Source organism: Caretta caretta, chromosome 13, assembly GCF_965140235.1.
Source record: "Caretta caretta isolate rCarCar2 chromosome 13, rCarCar1.hap1, whole genome shotgun sequence".
NCBI classification, from domain to species: Eukaryota; Metazoa; Chordata; order Testudines; family Cheloniidae; genus Caretta; species Caretta caretta.
Genome location: NC_134218.1, coordinates 14,755,937 through 14,783,300, shown reverse-complemented (window position 1 = coordinate 14,783,300; position 27,364 = coordinate 14,755,937). Strand labels below are relative to the sequence as shown.

The 27,364-nt window shown below is 38.5% G+C and overlaps 1 protein-coding gene across 2 annotated transcripts in view; it reads left to right on the top strand.

Annotated features, from left to right (window-relative positions):
* TSHZ2 (teashirt zinc finger homeobox 2) overlaps positions 1 to 27,364 on the top strand; it is a 270,750-nt gene that overhangs the window by 136,514 nt on the left and 106,872 nt on the right. For both annotated transcript variants that reach the window (XM_048819720.2, XM_075118764.1), the window contains exon 2: positions 19,000 to 22,057. In XM_048819720.2, coding sequence (XP_048675677.1) covers positions 19,000 to 22,049 — 3,050 coding nt within the window. In that variant the 3' untranslated portion in view covers positions 22,050 to 22,057. The remainder of the gene's footprint in view (positions 1 to 18,999; positions 22,058 to 27,364) is intronic.

Below are 27,364 nucleotides of genomic sequence, written 5' to 3'. Positions count from 1 at the left end.
GAACAGAAAAACACTTGAATTTTTGACCTTTAATTGGCTGTTTCCTATAACACCAGCATTTTTATCCAGTGTCAAGGAGCAAAAATTGTTTGCCGAGGAAGGGAAGACAGGTGGTACCTCAGAGGTGAAACTGTCTTTGGTCAGTTGGTATAGTTCAGAGAGTTGGGGTATTTTTAGCTGCTAAAATCATTTTTGGGTGAGGAAGGACTCTGGGGCTTGAGAGGGGAGGGATAGCTCAGTGGTTTGAGCATTGGCTTGCTAAACCCAGGGTTGTGAGTTCGATTGATCCTTGAGGGGGCCATTTAGGGATCTGGGGCAGAAATTGGGGATTGGCCCTGCTTTGAGCAGGGGGTTGGACTAGATGACCTCCTGAGGTCCCTTCCAACCCTGATATTCTATGATTCTAGGGAAAGGGGAAATGAATGACATGCATAAGGCTATTTCTCAATCACATGTGAACAAACAGGTTGGTTTGTTAATATGGGAAAATATCTGATCACTTTTGTTAGGTTAATGATAATGTAGGAAAAGAAGTTAGAAGGTGCTGTCTAAATTTCAAAATAATAGGTCAAATTCTGTTCTCAGTGAAATGGAATAAATCCAGACTAACTCTTTGCTAGAGTTACTCTGAATTTACAATGGTGCGCAACTGATCTTGGAATTTTGGACCAGTGCCTCCACTAATAAATGTCAAAGGTCTAAATTATAAGGTAAAGCAAGATAGAGAAACAGAGAGCTAAATAGAACAGGAGCACTTGTGGCACCTTACAGACTAACAAATTTATTAGAGCATAAGCTTTCGTGGGCTACAGCCCACTTCATCGGATGCATAGAATGGAACATATAGTAAGAAGAAATATAAATACATACAGAGAAGTGGGAAGTTGCCATACAAACTGTGAGACGCTAATTAGTTAAGATGAGCTATTAGCAGCAGGAGAAAAAAACTTTTGTAGTGATAATCAAGATGGCCCATTTAGACAGTTGACAAGAAGGTGTGAGGATACTAAACTTTAGGGAAATAGATTCAATATGTGTAATGACCCAGCCACTTCCAGCCTCTATTGAAACCCAAGTTAATGGTATCTAGTTTGCATATTAAATCAAGCTCAGCAGTTTCTCGTTGGAGTCTGTTTTTGAAGCTTTTCTGTTGCAAAATTGCCACCCTTAAATCTTTTACTGAGTGGCCAGAGAGGTTGAAGTGTTCTCCTACCAGTTTTTGACTGTTATGATTCCTAATGTCAGATTTGTGTCCATTTATTCTTTTGCGTAGAGACTGTCCGGTTTAGCCAATGTACATGGCATAGGGGCATTGCTGGCACATGATGGCATATATCACATTGGTAGATGTGCAGGTGAACGAGCCCCTGATGGTGTGGCTAATGTGATTAGGTCCCACTTGAATAAATATGTGGACAGAGTTGGCATCGGGCTTTGTTGCAAGGATAGGTTCCTGGGTTAGTGTTTTTGTTGTGTGGTGTGTGGTTGCTGGAGAGTATTTGCTTCAGGTTGGGGGGCTGTCTGTAAGCCAGGACTGGTCTGTCTCCCAAGATCTGTGAGAGTGAGGGATCATTTTTCAGGATAGGTTGTAAATCTTTGATGATGCGCTGGAGAGGTTTTGGTTGGGGGCTGAAGGTCACAGCTAGTGGTGTTCTGTTATTTTCTTTGTTGGGCTTGTTCTGTAGTAGGTGACTTCTGGGTACTTTTTTGGCTCTGTCAATCTGTTTTTTCACTTCAGCAGGTGGGTATTGTAGTTTTAAGAATGCTCGATAGAGATCTTGTAGGTGTTTGTCTCTGTCTGACGGTTTGGAGCAAATGAGGTTGTATCTTAGAGCTTGGCTGTAGACAATGGATCATGTGGTGTGTCCTGGATGGAAGCTGGAGGCATGTAGGTAAGTATAGCTGTCAGTAGGTTTCCAGTATAAGGTGGTGTTTATGTGACCATCGCTTATTAGCACTGTAGTGTCCAAGAAGTGGATCTCTTGTGTGGACTGGTCCAGGCTGAGGTTGATGGTGGGATGGAAATTGTTGAAATCATGGTGGAATTCCTCAAGGGCTTCTTTTCCATGGGTTCAGATGATGAAGATGTCATCAATGTAGCGCAAGTAGAGTAGGGGTGTTAGGGGACGAGAGCTAAGGAAGCGTTGTTCTAAGTCAGCCATAAAAATGTGAGCATACTGTGGGGCTATGCGGGTTCCCATAGCAGTGCCGCTGACTTGAAGGTATATATTGTCCCCAAATGTGAAATAGTTGTGGGTGAGGACAAAGCCACAAAGGTCAGCCACCAGGTTTGCCATGACATTATCAGGGATACTCTTCTGAGTGAATGCTATGGGCATACAGAATAAAGCTGGTGAACTGGAATTCTGCATTTGCAAAGAAAAGCAAGGGTTTATTGAAGTAACAAATCCATGGCTGAATACAAGAAATAACTGGTGTTTACTAGGCTAGGCAAAACAAAACTGGAGAAAGGGTACTCTTATTGGTAAGAAAGGATGTAGAGAAAGCCAAGGGAAATGAAGTAATGGGCCAAATTATCCCTGGTTAATTCTATTTGTTTCAGAAGAATTGCACCAGAGATGAATTTGGCTTAATGTGAATAGAAAAGTTAAGAAGCAATTAACACACAAAAAATTATTACAGGTGAGACACAAACAAAAGCAAAGTAATTCTCAGGTCAGGACTAGCCTATGGTCCATTCTTGTCTTGACCCATGAGCCCCTGAGCCTGAATAGCCCCTGATGGTTGGTCCAGTGGAGTTGACCTGGCAGTTCACCAGCAGTCAGTAGAAGTCTGTGTCTTTGCAGCCGAGTTTTGGTTACCTTTTCCGATACCATCTCTATAGCAGGGAGTGGTTCCTGTGCTGTCTGTCAGTATGTGGATGTGTGCATTGATTCAGTAGGCCTGGGTATGAGCCATATTGTGGCTTGTTAAATTAGAATTCTGGAAACATTTATATTGGACAGAAGAAAGAGCTCTGAGGAAGCCTGGTTGATATGGGATACTTTGCTGAGTTCTTTGGGAGCTCTAGCTCTGGCTACTCTGATGGGCCAGAGACATTAGAGTGATGGGTAGGGGGAGCAGGTTGGCCAAGAGACACATTTGCTTTAAAGTTTCAGAGTAACAGCCGTGTTAGTCTGTATTTGCAAAAAGAAAAGGAGTACTTATGGCATCCGATGAAATGATCTGTAGCTCACGAAAGCTTATGCTCAAATAAATTGGTTAGTCTCTAAGGTGCCACAAGTACTCCTTTTCTATTTCCTTTAAGCAAAATTTGTTTTGATGAGAGGACAACAAACTGCAGGTTTTGCTTGGTGCTCTTTTTTTCTGTGAATGTTTTAAGGTGGCTTCTCTTGCTTAAAAGAGATATCGACTGAAAATTTAGTCAATTAAATAAAAATGGGTTAAAAGTTGTTTCAGGTACTACACCTGCCCCTGACTTTTAAAAATGCTTTCCTCCCCACCGGTTTTGCGTGAAAGACACACACTTATAACAGGTGAAACTGACTACACGGAGGTAATAATAAAATTGATGACATGCAACAGTGCTGTCAAATATACAAAGTAAACAAACTGATAAAAAGAGGTGAAATAATATCCCCCAATCTCTTGTCTATACAGAAAGGACATATCTATAATAGGGAAAATGTGGATTTACCATGTATTAGATATTCCATGCTAGTGAAGAGACGGCAAGCTGTAGCTTTAACATGTTAGCTGGGCAAGAGAAACCAGAGTGAGCCACTAGTTAACACTACAACTTACTTTGTCTGCACTAGGATTTTATCATGTTAGTTAACACATGTTAAAAACACACCTTTTCATTAGTGTAAACATGGCCTGAGATATTTAAAAGGATTGTGCTGTTTGCTTTTGAATGCAGTGGGTTAATCAGAAGTCTGCAGACAGGCTATAATAGAGTGGTGTTGGCCCCTGGTCTGTGAAAAATATGTGTTTTAATTTTATAGCCTCAAAATCAATTTTACTTAGTAAAATTCTGATAGATCTTCTTCACTTAATGAGTCAGCTGGGACAATTTGCAGACCCACTATCCAATGCATTTTCAAAGTTGTGCATGTTTTTAATGGTGTAGCTCCCACTAAAATCAGAAACATGCTTTTAATTCTAGAGGCTGCATTTGTAGCATTTCCATTATGTAGCTCCAAATACAGTATGGCAATTATTTTGGAATAAATCATTTGATTGTGGATGGAAAAGTAGGATTTTTCTGAATGGCTGGGCCTGAGGCTTACTGATGTGAAGTTCAACCTCAGACTAAACTGCAAAGTGGGTGTAAATGTAATGTACAAAATCTGGCCCAATGTCTTATCCTCTGAAATGCTCTCTGGCCATGTTTTCTATCAGAACTTTCAGAATTTAGATTGGTGCTTGTTATAGATTCATCTTTGAATCGCCTGATATGATGGGAATTTCAATTTCCTCTGCTAATTCCAACAAGGTTTCATAGGCAAAAGATTCTTCACAGACTTGCTTAATTTCACCCAGTAGGTTACAGGCCCTTTCTGTGTTTAAGGAAACCCTCTTGATTTGATTTCTGCTCTGCAGGTTGCTTCCTTTGATTTATCTTCTGTTGTTTGTAGTTTCACTGATCACTTTCTTATTACTTTTACACTTCCATCCATTTCAGTTTGTGCTCCTTTTTGAGTGATTTCTTATACCGCCCCTGCCACCTGCTCCAACCTGATGAATTGTCTGCTCAAACTGTTGATCTTGACCTGGCATTGTCTCTTCCACGGGATATAAATGATGCCACACAGATGTATAATGATGCCTTAATAAACATCCCAGGTATGGTTGCTCCTCTGCAGAAGTGCAGCGTTTGAAATTCAGAGTCACAATTGCATGCTGTTGAATGGAAGGCAATGAAATGGAAGGTTCAGAGATTGAAACTGGGCTGGAGAAGCTCTGCTTTCGATGTTTGAAAATTCATAGGAATCTTCTTTCCCAAGCTCCAGCTTCCATTCCATTCCATTTTATTTTATTTTATTTTTTTAAGATCACAAAGAACAGCACAGGAAATCTCGTAATTCTTTTCCTTTATAAACTCTAAACAGCTTGTTTATATTTCGGTTTGTCTACTGGCCCCACAGTGGTAATAGATGGATTTAGTCTTTCAGAAGCTCTGCAGTTATTTGGTGGAGGTGAGATGCCCTCTGCTGCTTTACTTTTCCATGTCTAAAGTCCCAGTACGCTCTTGAATGTTTCAGGATTAGCTAAAGTCTGAGGGATATTGAACTGGGTTTATACAGATACTATTTTGTCTCAATGTTGGATTGTAAAGAAAATAATTATGCACTTTCATCCAGTATTTTAGAGTCTGGATTTTTGACCCATTGTCCCTCTTTGTGGATTCCTGCAAGCCTTAGCTCCAGTTATTATGACTGAAATACATAGCATCTTTGCACTCAGCAATGTTCTATCATCCCCCAACCCAGCACTAGTTATGTGATGATACCTGTACTGAGGAATCATAGAATCATAGAATATCAGGGTTGGAAGGGACCCCAGAAGGTCATCTAGTCCAACCCCCTGCTCGAAGCAGGACCAATTCCCAGTTAAATCATCCCAGCCAGGGCTTTGTCAAGCCTGACCTTAAAAACCTCTAAGGAAGGAGATTCTACCACCTCCCTAGGTAACGCATTCTAGTGTTTCACCACCCTCTTAGTGAAAAAGTTTTTCCTAATATCCAATCTAAACCTCCCCCACTGCAACTTGAGACCATTACTCCTCGTTCTGTCATCTGCTACCATTGAGAACAGTCTAGAGCCATCCTCTTTGGAACCCCCTTTCAGGTAGTTGAAAGCAGCTATCAAATCCCCCCTCATTCTTCTCTTCTGCAGGCTAAACAATCCCAGCTCCCTCAGCCTCTCCTCATAACTCATGTGTTCCAGACCCCTAATCATTTTTGTTGCCCTTCGCTGGACTCTCTCCAATTTATCCACATCCTTCTTGAAGTGTGGGGCCCAAAACTGGACACAGTACTCCAGATGAGGCCTCACCAATGTCGAATAGAGGGGAACGATCACGTCCCTCGATCTGCTCGCTATGCCCCTACTTATACATCTCAAAATGCCATTGGCCTTCTTGGCAACAAGGGCACACTGCTGACTCATATCCAGCTTCTCGTCCACTGTCACCCCTAGGTCCTTTTCTGCAGAACTGCTGCCTAGCCATTCGGTCCCTAGTCTGTAGCTGTGCATTGGGTTCTTCCGTCCTAAGTGCAGGACCCTGCACTTATCCTTATTGAACCTCATCAGATTTCTTTTGGCCCAATCCTCCAATTTGTCTAGGTCCTTCTGTATCCTATCCCTCCCCTCCAGCGTATCTACCACTCCTCCCAGTTTAGTATCATCCGCAAATTTGCTGAGAGTGTAATCCACACCATCCTCCAGATCATTTATGAAGATATTGAACAAAACCGGCCCCAGGAAGTTGTCTCTGTCATTGAATGACCTTTCTGATTATTGGATTTTTTCCCATAATTCATATTTGTTGTTTCTTGCTGAGATGCAGGAAAAAGCAGAGCCTCTGTGGCTGCAGTCTCTTGTTTTTTTATGGTGCCCCATATGATGAATTTCAGTGCCCAGTTTAGCACAGGACAGGACAGGAGCACAACTCTGGGACGGCCTGTGAGTCAGATTTGTCATGACATTTGTCTTGACCCCTTGGCTCTAAATCCCTCCTTCACGCATTTCAAAGGACACAGCCCACTATTTTTACTTCAATAATTGTTCACTTTTCCCTTTGAAATTCCCATTATTTCTAAATATATCGTAGATACTTGGAAACCATATCTATTTCCCCTTCCAGCTTTCCCATTTGGCAAGGGTCCATTTGTTTTGCCTGCGTTTCTTATGAAGCAAAATCAATAATATGAATCCTAGCATTGCTAATTATTACTATTACTATTATTAATACGCTCCGTGCTGGCCTTCATGTTTGCTGGCAGAAAGTAACACAACCCAGGGGATCATGCCAGGGTCTGTGGAAGGAAGAAAATGGCAGCACCTGCAGCTTTGACTTGTGTCTGACCCTGTGGAAAAGACTCATGGGGTTTAGCTCTGGTAAAGAGACAGTAATGGATTATTTCCCCCAAATCTGCAGGCCAGTGTGGTGCAAGATATTGCTGACCACGCTGGCGTTAATATGTATGCATTCCCACTCTCTGCTGTGACTCTCCTCCCCTGCCCCAAGTGCAGAGAGTCCTGGGCCTGCAGCTAACAAGATAGCCCAAGGCAGCTAGATTCCCATTGCAGTCATGCTGCCAGTGGATTACAAGGGGCTCTGGCCGAAGTCTGGAAGCACAGACATTCCCAGGGCACTCTGGAAACCATCTTGAGATTCGTGGGTTCCAGAATCCAAAATTGTGGCACTTCTAATGGGGGAGGGGTGAAAACCTACCCCCAAGGAAAGAATAAGTAGGGTAGTCCTCAAGTGTGGAGTTTAGCTTCCCTTTTTCTGCTCTGTTAGGCTATAATTTTCCTCTAGGGTTCAGTACTTATCCCTCCATATTTTTCCTCTGTTTTATTTCTGAATTTATTTATAATATTTTAACAAACACCTTGAACACACTTTTTGGGGGGAGACAAAGGGGGCGAAAGAGTTTTAAGAGGGACCTGATCTTGTACCCATTAAAGAAAGCTTTGACACTGACTTCAGTGAAACTAGGCCTGATTCTGATCACCTTGCTGAGGTGTGACACAGTCTAACTATCCAGTGACTTCCAGGCAATGTAATCTAGATCTCAGGATTTAGACCTATATGAAAGGAGCCTATTTGATATGCCTGAACCTGCAAGGTGCTGAGCTCTTCTAACATTCACTGACTCCTGTGGGAGGGGAACAAATTCAGAAGCCTGGCAGAGGCAATCATCCCTGTACAGGATTGGGTCCTCTGAGTATTACCTCTATCTTGGAGAGAAAACTGAGTAACAAGTTAACTCTGTGTGTTGGTGGGTAGGTGAGTGTGGGGTAAAATGAATCAAGTGTTTCAGCTCTGTATTAGAACACATGGACACAAAGGGTGGGAAGGCTGACACTCAGTGATGAAACTTCTTAAAAACATCTTATAGACTCTGTTCTTTTCTATAATACGGATTGAATTCTGACTATTGTATGTGACTCAGGGAATGACATTGTTCATGTATAGACTGTATGTTTTGAGGGAGATGTTTTGACCTTTCTCATCTCTGGCCGGTGTTGCAAAGATGGAGTGATGTAGAACAGAGATTTTGTGACAGAGTAATAATAAGAAAGAATCTGACTGCCAGTTGTTCATTATAGGGACTCTTCTAAATGCCAGCACCTTCTATGTTTGCCTTCAAACAACACGAATACCTAAATCACCATAGTAAACAGAGATAGAAAGAGACAGAAAGGTTAAAAGTGTGCTCATAATCTCTTGCTTTTCTTCCTAAACATGTTTGATAGCAATATTGTTTCTTAAAAACAATATGACCTCATTTGTAAAGCAATATTCATGCTAAACTAGTCAGCTGTTAAATATGCCCAGCACTGTGAATTATGATGAAGCTAAACCAGAATTTCAATTATTTTCTGGACACATTTAAAATTATAATACTTTACCAGGTTAGTGTTATAGTTCATACAAATTACTCACAAAGTATCATATCAATCTCTTGCAACTGCTTATTGCGTACATATCTGAGAAGTCAGTCGAAGTAAGACACTGGCCAGGGCAATGACCTTCATGCTGGCTTAGTGCTTTGATGGCTATGGTTGATTGTTAGATGGCTATGAGTGCATGGATATCTAATTGTCAAAAGTCAGCAGTTGCTGGCTGTAATATTTATTATGAATGAAACAGATTATTTGTTTGGACCACCATTTTCCACAATATGTTCCTGAAAGGAAAATAAAGGAGATACAACATTGGAAGTTCTGTACATTCTTCATCAACATCCCTTTTACACTCAGATCTTGGCATGGCATTACAAGTAAAACTGCACACTTTTATATTATTTGCTGGGTTGATTTAAACAAAACAAAACAAGCATACGCATAAGACAAAGGAATTACATTTTATCAGCTCCCTTCCTTTCTACTTGGATATCTTGTCTAAAAAGATTTTAAAGCTATATTATCTCAGTCTTGATTCATCCAGCTATGGTTAATCAGCCCAGATTCATGAATATAAACAGTTAATGGTACCGTTTGTTTAAAGCAGATCTCACAGAGGCTGTTACTTAGCTGGCTACCCAAAGCGAAAACCAAAGGGCCCAGTACCCTTCAGACAAATGTAATAACGTATTGATAAAGCCATGTTAGTGTTTTTCTTAAAAAATGGGAACAGTATAATAACAGGTCATAATCATCAAGTTACAGTGAGGAGCTTAAATTTATATAGTACCTAGATGGGTGAGAAGCTTGTGCTTTAGTAAGAACACATATAGACACTCTGCCTTTATCACCACCAAATCATACAGCTGAGCACACATATAGCACTGTAAATTTTCAGAGTGCTGTACAAACATTATCTAATAAATCCTTAGAACATTCATGGGAATTATTCACTCAGTATAATTTCCCCATTTTACAGGTGGAGAAATAGAGACACAGAGAATTTAAGGGGTTGATCCAATGCTGATTGAAGTGATTAGAGACAATGCTGGCAGACTTCAATGAGCATTGGGTCTTGGCCAAGTCTACTCAAGAAGTCAGTAGAACAGCCAAGAATATAACACAGGAGATCTTGCCTTTTAGCCCCATCCTAAGCTAACAATAATTCCTTCCTATCGAAGTCAAAGTTACCTCATTTAGCCATGTCACTGTTGCTGAACCCAGGCTACTGCAACTTAAAGTTGAATTATTAATTGTTATTCTAATCAAAGATTTCTGTTCCATAACCTCTATATTAAGGCATTCAGTCAATTAAGGGATGTCCTGAATAGGAACAAACAACACATGTTTAAGTGCTTTCTTGAATCAGGGCCTAAATTCTTTTTTATTCCATTGGGCTCATCACCATTCTTAGCCTATTCAGTCTGCTTTGAACTGGGGGGAAGTGGCCAGACTTTTTAAAAAGTATAATAAAATAATAATTGTTAGCTTTTATATAGTGCTTTACATGTTCAAAGCACTGTACAAACATTAGCTAATGACAAAAATAGCAATTTGCCACAGCAGAGGACCATACCTAAACACTTAAAAAAATGTGTATAGACCATAAGTACTTTTTTTTTTTTACATGCTGAATATAGTAATACATAGGAATTTGATTGTATGGATCTAATTTTAGAGTATACAATGTGCTTTCATATGCAGAAATCTTGACTCTGATCAGGGAAATTGCTGATCTCACACTGGATTATTGGACATAATTTTGCAGGCTTTGGGTTTATCCTTGTAAATATTCTAAAACAGGGTCCAAGTAATTTGAAGTGAGTTGCACTAGATAATATTTATTCTATGTATGAGGCAAACCATGGATTCAGTAAAAATGATTCAAAGTTGTGTTTTTTTTTTAAAAAGATCAAAACATCCAAGTGTTATAAACATCACTTTCAGCCACTCTCTATTTGTAATTGAATTTAATATAAATGTATTTCATTAGTGGAGAGCAGTCTTCATGGCCATACAATAGCAAACAAATTCTTCAGAAGCATCTTTAATTATTCATTTGGTTGTACTATATTTTATGTTACTTTTCATAAATGTTAATCTTTATTATTGCCTTACCAGTAAGAAAAAAAAAAAAAAAGAAAGAAAAAGAAATACCTGTTATTAAATGACCTATCAGGCTGACATGGATAAATGTTGGTAGCTATTTAATTGTTTCCCATCTGCAGTTTTATACAGTTTCTATCAAACTGAAGGGTAATTTTTTTAGTAGCTGCTTATTTTAAATGTACAAAACCCTTGTGTGTAATTCCATTAGCTGCCCTACAGCATTGCAATCTACAGTTTCCCTGAGGCTGTTGTGAAATATTGATGAAATCCTTGCTTTTGTGGCTTCCTCTGATACACTAAACATTTGTCTGATGTTAGTTGAACTTGAATGGATCTGTTCAGAGCTATATCAGTAGTGACTTCAAAGGCTGCAAGGCTGTTACAGTTTTTTTTTTACAAACTGAAGTTTCAAAGCCTTACCATGTGGTACTTTAAAAAAACAAAGTTCATATCAAATGAACCAAAGTGTTAACAATACACTGGTAGGACTCATTACAATTTCAATTTATATACATATGTATTTTTCTTATTCTGATTGGTAGTTTGTACCGCTTAAAAAAATGTAGATCAGTATTTGAGAGGGAAGATGAAGAACAACAAAAGAAAGGAAGAAAAAAAACTTGATTTGAAAGTTTGATTTAAAATGTGCCGTTGTGTAGTTGCTAATAAAAAACAATAGGTCAGGAGGACAATGGGACAAGTAAAGAAAGGCAATGAGAACCAAAGGTTTCAGCTTTACGATTTTCTAGGTTAAATCTATTTACGTTGCCATATGGATTCACTTACGTTGCCTGGGTATGAGACTCAAATTCATTACAATACTGTCCTTTTTGTCATCTAGGACCTAGCTGCATTTTCCGAAATGGCCTCCAGACTTGCACCCATTATTTTGTGCATACAAATCATAGAGATATGTTACTACCTGATATGCATATCAAAATTGGCCTCGATCCAGCTGTCACTGAAGTCAATGCCACAACTTCCATGGACTTCAATGGTAACAGGATCAGGCCCATTTATTCATTCTATATCAGCTCCCATATATCAGGAATCTGGTATTTGCACTCACAAATGATTGCGAAGACAAAATTCGGTACTGTCAGAATTTCATGCTTGCTCAGAATTTGCTGGGAGCCACACACATGGAGGAAAATATTGACTCAGGAATGTCAAATACTGTACCATCAGCTGTTTTACAAAAAAAAAATTAGAAAATTCCAGGGCTTTGGAGGACACAAAGTGTTCTTAACCTTGTGTAAATCATTGTATTAATGGCAGATGCCTTCAGCTATGGAAACTGAGGAGCTGACCCTAAGCACAGTTATGTACACTTGTGAAACATAGCTCGTACCTGGAAACTCAGTAAGTCAGAACGATTGATCCCAGAACAGAGTTGGTATGATTTAAATTACTCTTTCTCCTACCCTTTGACAGCTGACTATGTAAACAAGCTTGACCTAGTCCCTAGAGAAAATTATTCAGGAGAGAACTCTATTATGGCTCTGGTCCCTGTTATGGCTATTGGGCTTACTCTTTTAATGGAAAGCACTAGTCCCTCTTCCCTCTCTCTTTTCAGTTTTCCTTTTGTTATAGTTTTCTGTTTTATTGTTGGCTTTGAGGGTTTAAGGGTTTTGTGGCTGGAAACCCAATTCACAGCATACATACTTCTAACCTATGTGATGGACCCATGACTATGTTCCGTGGAATGCACAGAGGGCATGATCCTGTATTCCTCATCCCGCTGAAAGCCCTAATGAAGTCAACGGGAGCAGCCAGGAATAGGATCCGTACAGTAAACCTTATAACAAAACTTTATTTTTAGAACAGAGAATTAACATCCAAAATTGTTTCATTTCATCACCACGTGCAAATAACAGTTATGCTTCAAGGAAGTTGCCTTGCCATGTTAAAACTCATTCATGGCAAATGCCACTTCAAGAGGGGCTGGCACGCTATACTACAAAGTGCTTCTGATCTGCAATGTTTGGAAGTTATACCATCTGCTTCTTCCCAGGTGTGGACCTTGTGATATGGACCTTGTGGAGTTTCCTGGGTCCTCTGTCCCCATCCTGTTGCTTTTATCCTGTGAGGTGATATGGCTTTCAACTTGACTAGATTATGACTATATTTGAATGTAAGGGGCTGAGAACAAGTTCCTCCCACAATCCACAATGTTGCGGTAGGGATTCAGGGATATCTCTGAGGCTGGCTCTGTAATAGTGGGAATGTCTTGTCTGTCCTGCTGCTCTGGCTGAACTCAGAGTAGAATTTGGCCCTCAATAAACAATTATGAGATGACCAGAAAATGCTATTTACATGCTTTTTGTGGTTCTCAGCCACGGTGTGACCTGCTGTAGATTCCTGGAGAAGGCAGAACTTCCAAGCAACAGTAAATTGTGTGTGAGATAACAATACAATTTCCATGTGCTGGGGACAGAGGAAAGTTATTGGATGGAATGAAATTGTGCAAATGAAAGTGGAATATTAAGAAAAATCTCCTATTTGTGACTGTGAGGGCTGTTAGACTATGAAATTGCATCACAAGAGAGGGGGTAGAAACTCCATCACTGAGCCATTTAAATCTGAGTTGGGAACCACTGGTAAATATTGTTTATGGGAAATTTGCTAACAATTCCCACATGTCCAGCATTGTTTGCTGGTCCCTCAGGGCAGAGCCAGTCCATTCAGTATTTCCTCAAGATTCTGAGAACATGTAAAACGTCTCCACAGGATTCTAGAGTAAAAGACCATAGGAAACAATCTTGCACTATCAAGGGGGTTCAACTAGATAACTTTGGAAGTTTTTTCCCTTTCCAATTCTTATGGTTCTGTTACAGGCAAAGCGCTATCACTCCCCTTACGGAAAAGTGTTAAAGACTTACTAGAGAAAGGTTATCATCCTATATGTTTTCTGATCAGACTATGACATTTAATAAAAAGTTATACGCCCCTGCTATAGAATTGTGTATGATCATCTAAACAAACCCCCCAAAACTGTATCACTCCCTATCAGAGCACAAATTCCATACACTTGGAGTTATTTCTATAGAACATGATTACATTTCTATAGAACCCCATTGGTTTCAATCCTATTAAATTCCAAAAGGCTTTTACTGCGGGGTCTATCCAGTAGAGTAAGGATGGGGTTTTCTGCCAGTGCCAATTTATCTTTTCAGTTGTTTTGCACACTGGGATGAATCTGCAGCCATGAACTTAGAAAAAGAGCCAGGTTAGGATTTGTCTTTGGAAAGCTAATGTAGTTAGACATTTTTGAGAAAAAGCAATGAGAAGTGGTCATTATCCATTATCTGCATGAAATAGTTCAGAGAAAGAAACTGCTGTTGCCAAAATGAAAAGATGTTTGAGTTCAAGCCAGACAAGAAGGAAACAAGATCACCTTATAGAACTGTGAGATCTCTGTACTAATGATGTTATTTCAAGTGAAATTGGAATATATGTATGAAAAAGTACAGATGGTGTATGGGTTTTAGGTGGATTAACAACATTGTTCTGGACAATGATTCACTGTCCCTTTTCTTGGCAAAAAATAAATTTTCCAGTCTTGGAAAGAAATGTGTATATATTTTAAGAAATGTTTCTGTATGTGGAAAAAGAGAGCAAATTTGATTGAAAATAGCATCCTCTGGTAGAAAAATTAACAGTAAAATTGCAGTATCATTTAAATATGTATATATGTTCAACCCCTACTGGTCCAAGTTTAGAGGTGATACATATAATGTGATACAAGTTACATGTTAGTGAGTGGGTGTAAGGGATTTAAATTCAACAGAATTAACTAAGTGTAAATCTGGCCCAGTGTTGGCTGTACTATAAGGGTCAAAGTTTCAAGATAGTTGTATGTGGGTTTTTGAGGCCACAACAATGCACGTTACTTTTTGCAGGTGCCCTAACAGTGCCCGTTTCTGTAATATTGGTCCTTTGTATGATGCTAGCATCTACCCTGAGAGTGGCTATATGACACTACATGTGGAATATATTTGTTGACCTTCAGAGTATAAGTTTGTAAACAGAGAAGGATAAACCTGTTTAGACAGACAGCCTTGCACAAATCTTCACCCAAAGGTCAAAGTAAACCCTAACCATTTTATTTTATTTGGAGAATCAAAAAGCGCATTTTTCTTTCTTTCCTCTTTCTCTCCCCACCCCTCATGCTTTTCATGGTTTTCACAAAGCCTCTGCACTTCCAGGGTCCAGCCAGAAGTGCAAGTGCCTAAATGAAACTAGACTGAGGGCTTGTCTAAATGGGAAAATTATTCCATTTAATCTATGCCAGTATAACTCCCCCATGTGGACACTCTGTTCTGGAATAAAAGTGCCTTTATTCTGGAATAATTACTCTGCTTCCAGAGAAATACAATAGGTCTAAAAAAACCCCAAAACAAACAAAACACAGTGCTATTTTCTATACCCCTTCTAGCCACGCTGCTTTAGTTACTATGAATCCAACTGTATAGGATTCAAATGGAGAAGAAAAATTAGAGTAATAAAAGTTTAGAAATTTCTCACAATTCCCTAAAACACTGTTTCTACCCATAACAATGTCATAATTTTTAAGATCCAACATTGTGGGATCTACCAGGACTAAAAGCAAATGCTACATTTCCACTTGGGAAGCCCAGAGTCACCTCCATCCATAATTATAACATTTCTGGTTTTACTCTGGGCTGCAAGATAGTGGATTTTAACCCTGCAAAGTAATTCAGGATTGCCCATTTTACACCTTTGATGTGACTAATTTAACTTTGGGGCTGGTTTAATTATGGTGGAGTAATTTCACAGCTGGGAAGGAAGAAGAAATGTTTATCTAACAGGCAGATAAAGGTCAGCTGGTTGAACTTCTCAGAAGTTTAGAATATTAGAATAAATCCACGGGAAAAAAGAATAGCGAGAAGACTGAAGGTGAAGCCAGCAACAGTCCCTGGTAAATACAGTTTATCACATGGTTCTGCAATTTACTACACGGATATCATCACTATGTGTGTGAGAGTAAAATAATTGTGTGTGAATGTGTTTAGTAGTGAAATCCACTTAAGTAAATATGGTAGAAAGTCTAAAGCATTGTGACTGTTGCTCCTGTTAAATAAGCATTTAAATGAATTAATCTGCTTTGTATCAGTTTATACAAAGCTTTACATATGGTGAAACCTTACTAAAATAATCACTGGTAGATGGATACATGCATTCATTATACACCCAGGCTGCCTGCATTCAAGAGGCCTTCACTACACAAAATGCCCACAGCAAATCATTTAAGCAAAGTGAATGGTTTTAAATGTCTGATATTAAGCTGTGTTTTTAAAGCTGCCCAGAATCCTTAACCATTATTAAAAATGGACTTGACTGATGCTTTTGTGAATTTTTGATGGTGCCTTCTCATAAGTTACTATATTGTTTTCATTAGATTGTCAGTGTATTATGCAGACAAACAAACAAAGGAAAAGGAAAAAAGCGGACTTCTGAGCACGTGTTATTCTTCTGTAAAGGTTATAGTAAACATGTCAATGCCTAATTAAGCAGCAAATTTTATCTGTATGGGGGGGAGGGGTAAGGTGCAACTGTCTGGTGGTTTTGCTTCTCCTAGTAAATCTATTTAGAAGGACAGAGAATATTGTGAAAGAAAGAGTACAGTACTTACCTTCCAAAGAAAAAATTCCCTTTTTCATGAAAAATGGGCTTAATGGTATTCAACTAGTTCATATAAAAACAGGGAATCAACTCAACTCCACCCTGGAACCGTGAACTCAGTGGCTAAGTGCTTTTCTTCTGATTCTTGCACTCACGTCCCTCTTTATTTTTGTTTTGCTCATTACAGTATGCATGGCACTGTGATGCATGTTGGCAGGAGTCCAATGTTGCTACCTAAACTATATGGTATCTCTGACACCAGAAGAACAATGTCAGCCCTGCTCATCAGTTCATGCTGTTTGATTAACAAGGTTACTATTCATAATATGTAGTAGCGCTCACCTTCCTGCACACACTCATAAGGGAGGTCATGGTGAACATCATCTAGTTACTAGAGCTAGGAGTTGGAATTCGAGTCCCAGATCTGCGTTTGACTTGCTGCCTGTCCCTGAACAAGTCAATTAACCTGCCTGTGCCTCAGTTTACCCATCTACAAATGGGGTCATAATATATTCTGATCCACACAGAGACATTGAGAGGCTTATTTGTTTAATGTTTGACAAGCATTTTGTAATCCTTAGTTGAAGGATTCACATGCACAGTATTATCATTATGATATTTAGTATTGTTGTTTTATCACATTATACATGGCACACATTCATTCATTCATAGTTACTGCTGTTAGCTTTACCGCCATTTGAGAAGCTCTCTGGTGTCACATCCCCATGCAACAATCAGCCAAAGAGAGCTAGAAGAATGATGTAATCAGTATTCTTCCTCGAATTCAGCGAATAATGTGCAACGCAGAATGTCTCCAATGAATTTAGCCTGTCTTTATATTCATGGAATATCCACAAGTAGATCATAGCTGCCTCTAACTTACTTGTAATTCAGGTTTATTCAGCAACCTGTTTTTTAATATTTTTCCTCTATGGGTTGATTGCAAACATTTCTTTGTTTACTGTAAGATATTCAGCGTGTGATTCTGAATCTCATCTGTGTTGTTCAACTTTGATTGGTAGAGCAGGTTGAAAAACTGAATTAAATTGAAATTTCTGAAAATTAGTTTACAGAAAGTTTTGTCTATATTTTTGTCAACATTTTGAATGTTTCCAAATTTTCTGACTAGCTCTATTGATTGATCAACGTGGTATCATTTATGCAGTAATGCCACTGTCATGGGTGAGGGCCCCCTAAAAGTCATGAGATTAGTTTAAAAGTCACGGGATTTTTAACATAAAATAAATATTGGCTTTTTTCATTTGCCTTTTGTTTTTTGAGCCTTTAAGAATCATGTTTGTCAAGCTTTTCTCAGCCATCATGAAGGCTAAATCTTTTTTTTTTAAATAGAGCTTTGATTATTACATAATCACATGATTCCTTCAGTTGGTCGCTAAGAGAAACACTAAATATCACAATGAAATCATTCCAGTTGGCAACATTGTTTGTGTTTCCCGATTGAATGAGCAGAGAAGTGTGTTATGCATGAAGGCTTGTGCCTGTGATTTTAAAAATTGGTTTCCATGAATGTTTGTATCAGTAAAAGTTGATTATTTGAATATCTACTTACAGGGCAAACAACAGGGGTCGGAGTACTGCCAAAGCAGATTAATTAAAAATTTAGGGTGGCTATTAATAGGAAAATGTTTGAAGTACTCCTTTCCTCTTAGATTCCCTTCCCATTGAAGTCCAAAGATGAAATCCTGGCATTGTTGAGTCAAGGGGAGTTTTGCGATTGACTTCAGTGGGGCCGGGGTTTCATCCTAAGCCTGATTCTCCTTTCCCATGTATCAATTTCATACCAGTTTAGTTCCATTTACTTCAGTGGAATTAGTCCTGATTTAGTGCCACCAGAAATTCCTTAATTAATTTTAAAATTTGTAGCTCTACCAATATCAAGTTTATCTTATTAATTAAAATAGTTCATTTGTCAAATAAAACCACTCTGGATTTGCTTTACTTTTTTTAGTTTTATAGTTAATATCAGTCTATCTCAGCCATATCCTTCCATAGCTTCTTAGGCTTCTGCCCTAGAATATTTCTTTTATCAAACTATAATTTGCATTGATGGAATACAGTGCATTTACAAACAGAGGTTTCAGTTGAACCTATTAATTGTTTCAAGTGTAGTAGTTTGGAATATCAATTATTTGCACACATTCGGAAATGCTTTTTTAAGGTGATCAAATGGTAAAAGATTTCTGTTCCTAGATAATTCTATGAACCAGGAATATTAGAGCAGTTATTTTTCTTCTATTCCTTGCCAATTCTCTCTTTTTCTCTCTCTCTCTTTTCTTTTCCTTGAGTCTAATAACAAAGTCATAAAAATGAGACTTTTAGTATGAACTTAAAGTTCTCACATATGAATTTTTCAACTGTCCCATTAGAGGACAGTTAGAATTATACTCCCATGACAGGAAAATTATTAACTCAGAATCTCTGGCAGTTATAAAGAATTACGATCATCCAAAAACCTCAGCAAGCTTTACAAAAAGACATCATTTGACTTTTTCACTTCCAGGACTAACAGACAATAAAGTTGTAGATTAAAATGAAGTCCAGTAGCAAAAGCACATAGTGAAACTAGAAAAATAAAACTGCAGTGTTATTAACATTTATTTCATATATTGATGTTACATTTCAGGTTACGTCCAAGAGGAAGATATAAAGGAGGAGGAAGAGGATGATGATGACAGTAATTCAACAGCTCAACTTCAGGGCAGCAATGATACTGGCACGGATGAAGAACATGAAGTGGGTCCTGAGCAGAAAGGAAGCTTTAGTTACCAGAATTCTCCAGTAAGTCATATATCTAATCAGGATGCGGAAAATGAGTCCCTGTTAAGTGACGCTAGTGACCAGGTGGCAGATACTAAAAGCATTTGCTCTAGAGAGGTGCAGGATCTGAAAACCAATACCCACCCCAAATCTCAGAATGAAGCACATGATTGCATGGATAAAATGACAGCAGTCTATGCTAACATACTGTCAGACTCTTATTGGACAGGCTTAGGACTGGGTCTCAAGTTGTCTAACTCTGAAAGACGGGGCTGTGACAATAGAAATGGAGGTAACAAAAGTGACTTTGATTGGCACCAAGATGCATTGTCAAAAAGCTTACAACAGAGTTTACCTTCCAGACCGGTCTCCAAACCAAATCTTTTCAGTTCAGTGCAGCTCTACAGACAAAGCAGCAAAATGTGCGGAACTGTATTCACGGGTGCTAGCAGGTTTAGGTGCAGGCAATGCAGTGCTGCCTATGACACCTTGGTAGAGCTAACAGTCCATATGAATGAAACCGGTCATTACCAAGATGACAACCGTAAAAAGGACAAGCACAGACCTACTAGCTATTCAAAGCCCCGGAAAAGGGCCTTTCAGGACATGGACAAGGAAGATGCACAAAAAGTTCTAAAGTGCATGTTCTGTGGTGACTCTTTTGATTCCCTTCAAGATCTGAGCGTTCATATGATAAAAACTAAACATTACCAAAAAGTGCCTTTGAAGGAGCCGGTACCTACCATTTCTTCAAAAATGGTCACTCCTGCAAAGAAACGTGTGTTTGATGTTAACAGACCTTGTTCCCCAGATTCCACAACAGGATCTTTTGCAGATACCTTTTCTCCTCAGAAGAATGCAAGCCTGCAGTTGTCATCTAACAACCGCTATGGCTACCAGAATGGAGCCAGCTACACATGGCAGTTTGAGGCCTGTAAATCCCAGATTTTGAAGTGTATGGAATGCGGAAGTTCACATGACACCTTGCAGCAACTCACCACTCATATGATGGTCACGGGTCATTTCTTGAAAGTCACAAGTTCAGCTTCAAAGAAAGGAAAACAACTAGTACTAGATCCCTTGGCTGTGGAGAAAATGCAATCGCTGTCTGAGGCACCAGCCAATGACACCCAGGTTTCAAAACAATCCAGCAATGCATCTTCGGATGGCATAACTGCATCAGAGCTAAAGAAAGAGGGTAAAAAAGATAAACCTGATGATACAAACAAAGATGAGAAAGTGGTAAAAACTGAAGAGTATGAAGATATGCTTCAGAAACCATTGGATCCTACAATTAAATACCAGTATCTTAGAGAGGAAGATTTAGAAGATGGTTCAAAAGGTGGTGGGGATATTTTAAAGTCTTTGGAAAACACCGTCACAACAGCCATCAATAAAGCTCAAAATGGAGCTCCTAGCTGGAGTGCATATCCTAGTATCCATGCAGCCTATCAGCTCTCAGAAGGAGCAAAGGCTTCCTTACCAGTGGGCTCCCAAGTACTGCAAATCAGGCCCACAATTACCAATAAGTTGAGACCCATTGCTCCAAAGTGGAAAGTTATGCCTCTGGTTCCCAACTCAGCAAATGTGGCCCAGTGCACTCGAGTGAAGAAGGAAATTGATGACAAAGAAGTCATACAAAAAGACTACACTAAAGAGGGCATCCGAGCTGAAGCTGCTCCACTCTGTCAGAATGAAAGGGAATCTCTCCCCAAATCTGAGGCCCCCGTAGAGCCAAAAAAGACAGAGGCATGTCCCTTGAAGGAGGAGGATAAACCAAAAGAAGATGGTGAGAAAGAAAAAACAAAACCCCAGGAGTCAATAGCAGCTTCCCTCAGCAATGGTTGTGTTGCCACAAATCATTCTTCTGACTTGCCTTGTGTGAATCCACTTAGTGCCCTGCAATCTGTATTGAATAATCACTTGGGCAAAGCCACTGAGCCTTTACGGCCCCAGTCCAATACCAGTCCCAGCTCGAGCACAATTTCTATGTTCCACAAACCTAACTTAAATATGCTGGAGAAACCAGTTTTATCTCCTGCTCCAACCCCACCAAAGCCTGCCAGCATCTCCAGGCGTTATTTGTTTGAAAACAATGATCAGCCTATCGATCTGACCAAATCCAAAAGCAAGAAAGCCGAGTCAGCTCAAGCACAGTCGTGTACTTCCCCACCTCAGAAACATGCTCTGTCTGACATTGCTGACATGGTCAAAGTTCTTCCCAAAGCTACTACACCAAAACCTGCCGTATCTTCTAGGATCCCATCGATGAAATTGGAAATGGATGTCCGACGTTTCGAGGATGTCTCAACAGAAGTCTCCACTCTGCATAAAAGGAAGGGCAGGCAATCAAACTGGAACCCTCAGCATCTCCTGATTTTGCAAGCTCAGTTTGCTTCCAGTCTTTTCCAAACATCAGAAGGTAAATATTTATTATCAGACCTAGGCCCTCAAGAACGCATGCAGATTTCTAAATTTACTGGACTGTCAATGACCACCATCAGCCATTGGTTAGCAAATGTCAAATACCAACTTAGGAAAACTGGAGGAACAAAGTTTTTGAAAAACATGGACAAAGGACACCCAATCTTTTATTGCAGTGACTGTGCATCTCAGTTTAGAACCCCATCTACTTATATTAGCCACTTAGAATCCCATCTAGGTTTCCAAATGAAAGACATGAACAGACTGGCTGTGGAACAGCAAACCAAGGTAGAACAAGAAATCTCCAGAGTTTCAGTTCAAAGATCACCTGAAACAATAGCTGGGGAAGAGGATACAGACTCTAAGTTCAAATGTAAGTTGTGCTGTCGGACATTTGCAAGCAAACATGCAGTAAAACTTCACCTAAGCAAAACACACAGCAAGTCACCAGAACACCATTCACAGTTTGTAGCAGAAGTGGATGAAGAATAACTTTTAAGGTATGCATGCATCAGCTTCACAGCGAGTTTTAATGTCATGATTGTAAGGAGATTTCTTAAAGCGTTTCTTAAAAGTAGAATACATTATAACATTGAAAATATGCTGCTGCATTGATCAGTTTAGATACCCAGGCCATTTTACATTGCATTGAAGAACAGAGCTTCATAAATGGATCTCTATCATGGCCTGAACTGAAAAGGTGCTTCTTTAAAATATTTTTAACAAAACTGTTTCCCCACTTTTCACATCTCATATTTTCCTGTTTCCAACTATTATTTTTAGTCCGCCTTCTATTCAGGTTAGTGTGGAGTAGAGCAAATAAATGACTACTCTTCAGTTTTCAATGTCGTTTCCACTAATGGAAGCCTGTTTTTCTGCATTTTCCCTCATAGTTCTAAGGAATTATTTATCCTTCTCCCCTCCATTACTAATGTAGCATCCAATATTTGGGGCGGGGGAGAAAAAGACAATATAATCGTGATTAGCAAAACCTCAATTATCCAAAACAGTCCATTATCCCAAAAGGCTTATGTCCCCCATAGTCTATGAATGACATTGAAAATGCTTTTGATTATCTAAAATCTTGGTTATTCCACACATAACATTTGGATGATCAGTGTTGTACTGCACTGGACTTTAATAGCTTCCCTTAACACTTATACCAGTGGTCTCCTTTGAGTTGTTTTGAGTAACCTTCCCTCCTTTTGCGTTCCTAGCCATTCTTTTCTTTGTTCTTGAATGCATCGAATTTACACTTTGTCTCATAGTATCACTGCGGTCCCAGTGCTCAGTCAGTACTCCCTTCCCCTGTTTGACTTCAGTGAAAGTTTTTGGTGCAGATCAACGCCAAAATATGGGGCTGTTTTTTGCTTCTTAACTGAGAGATTCAGTGGCTTTTATCACAAGCTTAACTTTTCACAAAAAGACAGCTTTCTGGATACTGGTTTTACTGTTATTTTCTCTGTCGAAGAAGGTGTATAACTGTGAGTGCCGTCACAGCCAATGTTTACGATGTGTAAGATAGTATTTAGCTGCTGCATAATTTATAGCATTTTTAATTTTACTGAACTCCCAAACCTGACATTTCTTGATTTAAATTAATAGGAAGCACATCAGCTGCAAGTCCAAATAGATGTTTTCAATTCTGAAGGATCTGTAACCAAGAGGGCTTTGTGTGATTAATTTTCAACAAATAATTTCTTCAGTATATTTATCCCCCTCCCCCCCCCCTTTTTTTTTTTTTTCTGGCAGAATATCCACAGGCAAGTTCAAATTTCCTCCAATGTATTCATTATTTGGATTTCCTTGACGAATATCTTTTGGAAATTTTTACATTATGGACTGATAATGAACATTCAAAATTCAAGCTGTGTGACTTGTGATTTGTCATGTAATTCACATGGTACCATGGCTGTTCTCTGACTAGTTGAGGGTGCATGTGCTCTGGGAATGGATCCACTTTTGTAAGAAGACTTAAAATTTGCTTGCTGCAAATGTTCAGACAACTTTAAGATTTCGCCAGACAAGGCCTATGCATCACTTCTGTCCCATTAAAGAAGCTATCATTTAAACCAGTAATCAAAGGATAATTTTGGGATACGTACTATGGGAAGCTATTACAGTACAGCACAACCATCACTACTCAAATGTAATGAGTCTTAAGTCTTGTATAGGTCTTGTGCTGGCTCTTGACACAAGGTAGATTTACTCTTTCTTAACATTTTATATAACAAAGCTCAGTCTTTTGAATGCAAAATGCAAAAGGGGTGTGAGCGCTGTCAAAGCGAGTTAATTATTTTAAAAATTGTACCTAATATTAATGGGGAATTTTTTGCATTGTTCACCCAACATTAGTACCCGGTGTAAAACAAAAGGACGAATAAATGTTCTTTGTTTATCTGATAATAACTGATTTTCCACCTTGTGGTTTTATAACAATTCAAAATTGAATGTACCTGCCAAAATATCACAAAATGAAAAGAGGTTGGGGAGGAGGAAGGAAGTGAACAGACTTTTTTCTCCACCTGTTAGCATCTATAAAGATTTTGACATTTGCAGTTTCTATACTAGAGCACTGTGGGCAAACCAGTAATTTGGGTACTATCAAACAAAAGCTATCTGCCAAATATATGAATATGGCAGTTATTTTTGGCATCTTCGTTGCTTAATACCTGACAAATGTTTCAGATTTGGGTCTTTAAAAACACTGTTATTGTTAAACACCCAACTTTCTATGCACCTTGCTGTTCTTCAGAGATTTGGGGAATGAGAAGCAGATAAACACATTTTCCAAAGATGCCCAGAAAAAAAAGTGGGTTCTGAGTAACAACACCCTAAACTGACAAATTTCTGGCATTACCCAGGTGATGTATGGATATAAACGAAGGCACTGTCCCTGTTGTCTTTGAGTACCCAAAAATTGTCACCCCCTTAATACTCAGATATTTCTAATTTATATCAGCATGCAGGCAGTACCTTCAAAGGCATATATTTAAAGTGCATTGACAGAGTGATAGCACTGTTATCTGGAACTATAATTTTAGTTGGTATGCATGATAGGACAAATTGTGTGAAATGACGGGCTATTTTGGAGGACATTGGATAGATTTTATTACAATTTCTGAGCTCTAAACTTGCCTAAGTTCTTCTGACTATGCTAAAAATGTTATTCCTGGAGTTTATTCATATGGCTTTGTTTCTTGATCTCTACAAGAAGACCAGGATACATTACAGTGATTTTCAAAGCTTCCTTATCTTAAAAATGGCTTGGTAAAAGTCCAATATATCTCCTAATTATGGAGCATACAATACTGCTTAAGGAATATGATAGCAGAAATTTATGTATTTAATCTATTCAGTAATTTTAAAGTGTAAAGTATTTAGAGAAAATAAATATAAAGCATATTGAAACACTTAAAATGCATAAATACATTAATTGGTTGACTAAATGTTGCATCAAAAGCAGAGATAAACAAAATATAAGTAACTAAAAATGCAAGTAAAACAGTGGAAAGAAATTCTCCAAACTACAGAAACATATAAAATATCACCCATATTGAAAATGAAAGTTACCATTTAAATTCTTATTTAGAAAATAGAGTAAATATCATTAAAAAATATAAACAAATGAATTGCCAGTTAGATCATTACTACCAGAAAAACATTCATACATTACGTCTGTGGTATTTTTTTAAAGACATCAGTGAGGCTGTTTCAGTGATTTGTGATAAATTCCTATTAAATGTAAATGCAGGTGTATATATCTGCTGTATATTCATCTCTGTTGTGGGATATTTTTTACCTCTCCAGACTGAAATAAGTCTGGTAATATAATGTGGCATTATTTTTAATTTAAGAAAATCTTATGTCAGCATCATCTTTTCATTTAAACAGCTGCAATTTTTTTGTTCTTCATTTGAAAGCCCATGTACATCAGGGAGTGTTGCTTCAAATTTGTACATGGATTTATAACTTTAAAATATATTTGCTCAATTCTTCAGCTAAATTAAAAATACTTTTTTTCTTCAGAAAGTGTGTGTGTGCATGTGTGTGTACACACATACATATCTCTAGCTTTATATTCAGACAGTGATAGTGGCTACAAACTAGTCAGAATTAGAGGATCTGTATGATCTTATTTCAAACTTTTTTTTTAAAAAAAAATAGTTATTATAGATTTAAATCTACCAGGCTGGTTGGGGGGGAGATTTCTTTTCCAAAGTCCCTGGTAAGTAAACATGCAGCTACCTAAAATGAACTAATTTGAAAGTAAGGTTGCTGCAAAACAAAAAATGAGTCATAATGATAAACAGTTTTTCTATTTCCTCCTTTGTCTTTTTTTTTAAAACCATCAAGTTTAAAGCTTCTACGGTGCTTTTTTTCTATTTTATAGCAGACAACTGACGTTCTGTGGTAAATGGAAGAAAGAGCAGAGCAGAACTGAAAATCCTCTAATGCACTGACACTAACTTGCCCTCTATTGTTGAAAATGAGCAGGCAATCATGATTGTTCATCAAATGGCTCCTAATGCAGTTAAAGCATTCAGCTATAATTTCTCCTTGCATTTATAATTACTGTCATAGACTGCACACCTCAGTGAGCAGATTAAAGCTATAAACTATTTAGCCGTAGCTTTAAGATGAGGAACTTGATTTGTCTGGCAGCAGTTATTTGTTAGAGAGCTTGACACGTCACATAAAAATGACTCCACTTGATGAAGAACAATGCAGTTTAAGCAATGCAGTGATTTTAAATCAGTCATTATACCACGCCCTGTAAGAATTGCAAAGCAATTTGTTAAATGATATATAGGACACAAAGATAACTGTATGTGTTAAGTATACCAAATACCAAAATAGAAGATTTTTTTTTCTTTTTGTGGATTTTATTTTCTCATTTCTCCTCTGAAATGGCAGGAGTTTCACTGCATGACATGTTCGGCCATTAGAGCTAATGTCAGTGTTACATGGGACAAGGGAGTTGCCCAAGTCAGGTGTCTGAGTTTGGGGTTTAGAGAGAATGTAGCCTTCTCTTCATCCTGCACACATCAATAACAAATGCCACGAAGGTGTAATAAGTGAATTGAAGAATAACGGGGCATAGTTTGCCATGTCATACCATCAGTTTGTAAGCAGAAGTCACCATCAAAACTAATCTTCCGAATAAAAAATAATTAGCCATAGATAGAGAAGGCACAACACAAATGAGGGGCCTGATCCTACTGCAGTTGTTAAACTGAGCAAACTTCCATTTACTTGAATGCAGGGTCAGACCCTGTGATAGGCCCTTATTGTGATCCTTCTAAAACCAATGCAAGTTTTGTTATTGACTTTGTGGGAGCAGGGTCAGACCCAATGTTTTTAAGATGTCTTAATGCAGATGTGTTTGACCGTTATGAACAAGAACCACGTTACTAATAAGATCAATTATTATTACTTAACATTTCTATTTGCACTAGTATCTAGAGACCAACCCATTCCGCCTCCATTGTGCTAGATGCAGTAGGACATATAGTCAATGACAGTCCCTGGCCCAAAGATAAGTAACTGCTGCCATAAATCTCAGTCCCTATCCCAACAATCAAATATTTTGTGTTCAGAAAAGAAGAGACACCGCTTAAATACTTGGGCCAGATCTTACTGACCTTGAATACGGCCTCAAGCGTTCAGTATCCATAAGGGTATCAAAATATTGCCTTTTGTTTGCCCTGTCTGATATCATTAAATGTTACAGCCTTCATGATCTATAACAGCATGTTTTTACTCAACAAAATTGCAGAGGAAAAGCACCTGAATCTTTTATGGTT